This window comes from Pocillopora damicornis, chromosome 12 (assembly GCF_964200805.1).
Source record: "Pocillopora damicornis chromosome 12, jaPocDami1.2, whole genome shotgun sequence".
Lineage (NCBI taxonomy): Eukaryota > Metazoa > Cnidaria > Anthozoa > Scleractinia > Pocilloporidae > Pocillopora > Pocillopora damicornis.
In genome coordinates, this window is record NC_142681.1 from 1,376,575 (window position 1) to 1,384,009 (window position 7,435).

The window sequence follows — 7,435 nt, forward strand, 5'->3', positions numbered from 1 at the left end:
AACAAGAACATCTAAAATTCATAGTTTTCTGAGAACGGTTATCGTTACAGATGTTCCTCTGGTTATTATTTTTTGGAAGGGTAAAGCAGATGTTTAGAATAATGTAAAGGTCGAGTAAGAAATTTGATAACATTTGGATCCATATAGGAGACGGAAAATTGCGGGTTATTTTACTTTCAGTGTGGTAAACGAAGCGAAAATTTGCATATCTTGCTTTCAAGAAGAAATTAAAATAGATGTGCACGGGTTCTTGGCAGACATTCAGATTGCATGACCATTTACGTAATTTGATACCAATAATTGCATGCGGCAAATGATTTTTTAAAATAAAAAGTTGACATGGTTACATGCAAATCACATCGCAGAAACAAATATTTCTTTGTACCTGTGACGAGTGTGACGAACACGACGAAGCCCACTGCAGCTGCTTGAAAAGTTTCGCTGTTGTAAAGGTGCTTAATTGAAAATTTTCAGCAATGAACGGTGATCTTGTCGAAGAAGGAAAGGCGAAGGCAGCAGGAATAATTTCCGTTCTGGTTGGAATATCAGCGTTTATTCAGCTAATATGTGGATTTATCTACTTGAGCAAGGGTGGACCCGAAGGTTCTGGTCTGTGGTCTGGAATCGGGGTAAATAACTCTTCATATATCATATTAAGCGTTGATTTTAAAGATACAAGCCAAATAGTGACCCTTGCTGATTATTTTTGAACAGCATTCCTTTCAACGAAACCTATTCAGAAAACGATAGGCGTGAATTTAGCAGCTTCAGGACCTTTCAATCAACCCGTTCGTTAACCGCTTTGCAGTTCAGGTGTTTTCGTTCCGGCTAAACTTCAAAATACCCGGCCACTTTGGTCCGTCTCACTCGCATTCCCTCGACCTTATTTCTAAACTAAAATCAATATCCAATGTTGTTTTAAAACCGAGTGAAACCTCGAAATATGATGTGGTAGTCTTAGCAAATCGAAAGTCATCGTGTAATTGTCTTCCTACCGCTCAGAGCCAACCCCAACCGAGGAATTGATTGCGATACAATAACGGCTTAGAAGTCTTTTGAAACACCTTGCCTTTGATAGTCCTCACTGATGTCTATTTTTACAACAGTGACTTAGAGGTTAACAGCCTTTGAAATCATGATTATTAAATGCTTCCTTGGTTTGTCCAACGCTTAGAAGAAAGTATGATCAATCGAAAAAAAAAAAACAACAATTTAGTCACGTAGCCAGAGCAACTGTCTCGGTAAATTATGGAGTACTGAATGATGCAATGGCAAGTCGCAGCCGGTCGAAACATTCGAAATAAAATTTAAACAAGGGAAGATTTGAATTTCCAATTGCGCCACTGATTGAATTAGCAATCGCTTTCATATTCATGAATCAGCGAAGTCAAAATTTATTTTGAGTAAAGTTTCATTTCCACCAAACTTCTAAGACCAGTGTGAGGGGTTAGGATTTTGTTTTACTATCATAACTGAAAGATCGGCGTTATTGTTATTTTTTGTGTCTCGAAAAGCTAGACCAAAATAAATATTGACGCACCGTAACAATCGTTTCAAGTAATTTCTTTCCTAGCGCAAAAAAAGTGGATCACATGATGAGTTTTGCACGGAATTAATGCATGAAAAAATGATTGACATCCTGAAAACAGACGCAGTCCAGCTTTGCGTCGTAAAACATTAGACATTACGACAAGTTACGAGTCAGGCTCTGCGTGACTTAGCTCAAAACATCTTAAAAGGCTAAAAAAACGCGGTTAAACATCCATGCCGCATCGTTTTTCATTACTTTGCGCTATTTTGCGGCTCTGTACGATTCATCTGGCCGTAATCACATCTGTAATCATAAACGTTCAGTCATTCCATGTTGATAATTACCTCAAGCAATTGGTGAAAAAAAACAAACAAAATGTCGCCCAGTATGGCATACTATGGCACTGATGTATGGCACAGCGAACTCGTTTCGAATTTCACTTTTTACGTGAGCTCTTCAATCTTGACAACAGTAACTTACTCACCGTTGCTGAAATTTCAAGTCCACCTCTACATCACAAATTAATATGAAGGCAACTTGATGCCTTTTTTAACGCTAATGTCAAATTTAATTTTTACCAGCTTATGTAAATCTTGTATAAATTGATAGACTTGGGAACCCGAGTAATTATATAGGCTGTAAACAACCTGTCGCAGTCGAATTGGCAAAGCTGAGAGGATAAACCTAGTTTATACATAACACGTCGAGTTAATTCTCGCCTTCTTGTACACTTAATTAAGACTGTGTTAAACTAGATTTCCTTCTACGGACAAAAATGAGCTTCTTCTTTGACATATTTTGCTCACGAGGAATTAAATCCTCTTTGAAAAGCGGTTTTTTTTTAATTTAAACCTGGAGAGCACCTGGTAACGTTCTTCTGTTCAAATGCATTACATGGTCTGACAAGAAAGGTTATTCTCAGTTTTGTTTCATGGCAAAATTTGTGCTTTATGCTGTAATAAGAGGCAGTGCTACAGTGGGGGAAATTTTCAACGAACAGCAATATCTTTTCCATTGTTTCGTTTGTGTTTTTAATTACTTTTGGCGAGTTAATATTTTGCAAGGAATAACAAAGTAATAAAGATACAAAATGTCGTCTTCTCCGAGGGGTTCGTTTGTTTTATTCAAAGTTACGTAAAAAGTGGAGTCACAATCGCCACAAGTGTAGTATAAAGTAATGAGTTTTGAAAGAGTTGTGGTGTTGGCCTCGGCGAGCAGGAGCAAAATTTATCAACTAGATATTGACTTCAGAGGTAATTTTCAACAAACAACAATATCTGTTTCCATTGTTTCGTTTGTGTTTTTAATTACTTTTGGCGAGTTAATATTATGCAAGGAATAACAAAGTAATAAAGATACAAAATGTCGTCTTCTCCGAGGGGTTCGTTTGTTTTATTCAAAGTTACGTAAAAAGTGGAGTCACAATCGCCACAAGTGTAGTATAAAGTAATGAGTTTTGAAAGAGTTGTGGTGTTGGCCTCGGCGAGCAGGAGAAAAATTTATCAACTAGATATTGACTTCAGAGGTAAGGAAACCGCTCAGCGGTCGACGAAAAAATCGACGCGGCCTAATGGGGCAAAGAATAATTTTTAAAAAGCTTAAGTTTAAACCAGTTTCAGGATCTTCCTCAGATCAGTAGGCTACCGGTACGAAGAAAAGCCCCCAGTCAACAGTGATCGATTTTTCAAAATCCGTCGCGGCGACTGGACTCCGGACTTTTCTACCTACCAAGGAAGAATTCAGGGGGACATTCAATTGGTCGTTAATCGCAGTTGTCGATTTTCAAGTGACAACTACATGTCACGAGGAGCCGACTAGCGCACGAACGCCTCTGGCCCTGAAATGAAACATTCACAAGGTTAGGATCAAAAAAATAGCTCCAAACAGACAAGAAAAAAACACTTCGTTCACACTTTCATTAGTTCTTAAGTTCACCGGTTGGTCTGATCCGTTTTTCAGTTGATCAGATCAGTAATTAGTTACCTTGTACCTTTGTGTTTTCCGATGTATTTTGCTGCATAGGTTAATTTTGACGTATTTTTCTCTGACTGCATAGCTTGCCGTTATTTGTGGTCTCGGAATTCTCGTTTGGTTGAGGAAAAATAAAACAGCGGTAAGTAGAAAAACAATAGATGCGTAAATATGCTCACGTTTTCATTACACACTGTCACCTCCGCATTGTCATTTATACATTCCCCTAGACCTAGGAGTCGCGGGTGGGATAGGGGGACTATGCTGCAAAACAGGGTGTGGTCTTAAGGGTCTTGCATCTCTCTCAAAGTGGGTAGGCATGGTGAAAATAATTCTTTTCCACTAACGAGGCAACAACGTGAAAAGCCCATCCATGACTTCCCTTAACTAATCCCCCAGGCCTGAAGTGAGTGGCGCGAGTGTTGGTCGAAGTTTCCCACCCCCTTCATTCTTCCCCATCTCAGGAAAGAAAGCAAAGACAGTGCACAACATTGAGGCGATAACTTGATTTTTACGGTGATTTTATGCCTTCCAGATGGTGTTTTTCTTGGTGATGAACATCCTGTGGTTTATTGTGTGCCTTGTCCAGATCATCATCGCCTTCATCGCCTGGGTGATCTGGCACTTCATAAGGAAGGTGGTTGAGACGAACTGCTATCAAAGAGGAAACACATGCCATTGTAAAACCGATAAGGAAGAGCCATGGCCAGGTAAGTCTGTGGAGCAAAGATGGATTGTCGGTCGTGCAGTCAAAGATTATGAAAAAGTGTTTTTTTGCATGCGTTGTTGCTACTTTTGCCTCGACTGTTCCAACCGCAGTTGCGACTGCTAGTGTTTCTATTCGTTTTGTACATGATTTAAAAGAACGATAACATATACATTCGACTCTCGCCTTACGGAAACATCGCTATTACAAACACCCCGCCATTGCGAACAAGAGCCAGTCCCCCGGCGAAACGAATAGGGAGATGAATAAAACAAACTCCCGTTATTATGTGATGTACAGACTACCGCTTTTACGGAAATGGGGATACCTCCATGCCCCCCCAGCGCCACACTTCACTTAATTTATTTCTTGCTATAGCGGACACTTAAGTATTTTGTCCGAAATCCTGACTCACATAATACAAAGCGACATTAAGATAAAGGAGTGAAAGCCTTTCTTCAATTACGTGCGAGCGTGAGAATTTCCTGCTTGCGGCCGGATATTTTTATGGCTTGTGAGGCCACGTTAGAAACTATATGTTTGCGTAGTAACATATTATTTCATATGTTGTTATTTTTCTTTCCTCTCGAACCCCGCTATTACGAACTCTCGTTATTACGAACACTAAATCTTCCCCCGAGAGTATCCTCAATAACGGGTGTCGACTGTAGTTTGTAGGATACAGAGACATTGCCTACTCATGAAATCCATCATTTTTCCTTTCACAGTGCACAACTGCGATGACATCAGAGTCATCGAGAGCTGCTTCCTAGCAATTCTGATTATGAGTGCCTTTTCTGCCATCCTGACCCTGTCTGGTTCAATTATTGGTTGCATGGGAACATGCTGTGCTAGGCCAGCTGTAAGTCACGTAATCCTGAAATGAATGTTACGCAATCCTATCATAATAGTAATTTTCGGGTCACGAGTGTTTGTAGCAAGGGAAGGGAAGAGGTCAGGGCAGTATTTTCTCACCGACAAGGAAGTTAACGTCGTTTACGGAGAAGATACTCGATACCCGGACTTCATTAGTTTCCATGCCGGGCATTTCTCAGTTCAGTTTCCACTAGTGTTGAACAAATAGAAAAATCAAAAACTATTCGTCCAAAAGAAACTGTAGGCGTAACGATGCATCCACATTGCACAGCCAAAGACAAAGAAAAATGGTTTAATTTGAAAATAGCTTCATCCCCGCTTCCGAAGAAGTGAAGAAAAATAAAATTATCACCCTATGTACAGTGTTTCCGATCTAGTGCTCTCCTCTCATATGAGGGTTCGAGGGCATGCCGGGGTGTCATGATTGAAAAAAACTACTTTTCTTGTCAAAAACGCCCCCCCCCCCCCTCCGTGCCCAAGTATTTCATTCGAAGCTTACTGAGGCCGTAAGTTCTTGACTGATGCACGAATTCGTTTTCACAGCAGCCCAACGTGGTAGTGATGCAGCAACCTACTGGGTATCCTATGGTGATACAGCAAACCACAGCTCAGGGCTATCCTGCTCAGGGCTATCCTACTCAGGGCTATCCTGCTCAGCAGCCATACCCAGGCCAACAACAGGTGGTGATGCAGCCACCAGCCGGTGCCGGGGGTCCCCCACCTGACTATGGGTTGCCACCAAAGCAATAAACATCAAGTGTTGAGTTCGCACCCCATAGCTGTTTTAGTTTAACTATTTTTATATGATGATTTCTTCGATTGACTGTGTAAAAACTAATCCAGAATTCCAGTTGTCTTCGCTATGTTTTTTTTTTAATTGGTCTGTAACATTCCTGTCACCTTGTTGACCAATCAATAATGATAATAGGACCGAGAGGAGTCCAACTCGGTCTGTAATCATACGAGTGATTAACAAAATCGGACGACCGCGAAGCGGGAGTCTGATTTGTTTACCACGAGTATGATTACTGACAGAATTGGACGACAAGAAATCCTGTTACCAATTAATCATAACCATTCCAATTTCCGAAAAAACAAATACGCCTAAAACAAATATCTCCAGTGGAGACAATGTCTTTGGTTAAATATTCTCCATTTTGGAAATTGTCTTGTTTTTCTTTGGATGAGTGGTTGTTTCTATGGTTATTGTGCTCAATTCTGTGATTGGTGGATCTAGCTGAGTGGATATAGTATGATTGGCTGCTTCAACTGTCCGATTACAGCCAGCTGTCTGATTACACTGTCCGATTACATCTGTTTAGAATGATTAGTGAAAAATGAAGCAGTGATGCACTAATCACATTTGAGGAAATTGTAATGGTTATGATTAGACGCAAAATAGGTCGTTGGCGTTACCTTTGAGTTTCAGTTTGTGCGCCTCTGCTTACTTTCACAACATTCATTTGAAGTACCCTTTGTTTTTTAAGATCGTTTAAGTAAAATATAGATACAAGTGCTATGGGAGATGGTGAATTCCTTGTTTACTGGTATTTACAAAAACCATTGTTATGTAAGTTAGCTTGAGGTAGTTGTTGTAGCTATTTTACAACTTACACGTTATCCGTTCCATGCCATCGCTCGATTGGTATTTTTTGTATTTCAGGCAGCTTCACGAGGTTGCCATTTTGTTGTTGGATTAAAAACATTTCACTGACGTCGTGATTTGTGGCGCTATAAGTAAATCCATTACCTGGTTTGTAAAGTGCTTAAAAATGCAGTTCTCTGACGTGTTCCTGAGAAACTAAATCTCGTGCACAAAGCTAAACTAAACTGGCTTCGAGGCGTCAACTGATCTAACTCTGTATTCTCGTCCATGTCTACTGTAATCCGTGAGGGCTTGTGATGGCCACTTAAGTGTCTTATTTATATCAAGTAGCATTTCAGTGACGAATTGTTACAAATCATCCTTTTTCCATACACCAAAAAGGAGTGGGAGGAGGGCGTGGGTACACAGGCACTGGCACCTCTCCTGAGGGCCCTTCCCCCTTTTTTTCCTTATTAGATTTTCCCTTCCACTGACTGTAAAGACATTTATTGATCGCTGATAATTGTTACTCTGGTCTGCATTAGATGCATTTTGAAATGAAGAGAATTTGCACAATGGGTTGCTCTCTTTGTATGAAGTCCTGAGGCGACGCATACTTTAAAAAAAATACATTTCTCCTTAAACAGGCAGCAGGAAAAAAATATCAATTTCCTGAAGGGGTTTACGCTTTTCGAAAAGTTTGCAGATAAGAAAACGAGATGCGCTCTGATCATCTTTTTCAGCTCAGAACAAGTGTATTCTTCAA

At 40.2% G+C, this 7,435-nt stretch overlaps 1 protein-coding gene across 4 annotated transcripts; it reads left to right on the forward strand.

The window, feature by feature from the left end:
- The first annotated feature begins 381 nt into the window (after window positions 1–381).
- Window positions 382–6,798, forward strand: LOC113676712 (uncharacterized). Of its 4 annotated transcripts, none has more exons than XM_027193404.2 (5): window positions 382–629; window positions 3,588–3,644; window positions 4,038–4,212; window positions 4,937–5,070; window positions 5,628–6,798. In XM_027193404.2, exons 1-5 carry the CDS (start codon window positions 477–479, stop codon window positions 5,832–5,834), a joined length of 726 nt encoding a protein of 241 aa, XP_027049205.2. In that variant the 5' UTR covers window positions 382–476; the 3' UTR covers window positions 5,835–6,798. The 4 variants fall into 4 exon arrangements, with proteins under 4 accessions (XP_027049205.2, XP_027049206.2, XP_089046691.1 ...); XM_027193405.2 differs by having other exon boundaries at window positions 5,631–6,798; XM_089190565.1 differs by lacking the exon at window positions 3,588–3,644.
- The last annotated feature ends 637 nt before the right edge of the window (window positions 6,799–7,435 follow it).

What these genes read in the sequence shown, in the direction of transcription:
- LOC113676712 (XM_027193404.2), top strand. Translation starts at nt 477, where the DNA reads ATGAACGGTGATCTTGTCGAAGAAGGAAAGGCGAAGGCAGCAGGAATA. An exon ending in GTCTGTGGTCTGGAATCGGG is followed by an intron (nt 630 to 3,587) that starts GTAAATAACTCT and finishes CTGACTGCATAG; the next exon opens with CTTGCCGTTATTTGTGGTCT. An exon ending in TGAGGAAAAATAAAACAGCG is followed by an intron (nt 3,645 to 4,037) that starts GTAAGTAGAAAA and finishes TATGCCTTCCAG; the next exon opens with ATGGTGTTTTTCTTGGTGAT.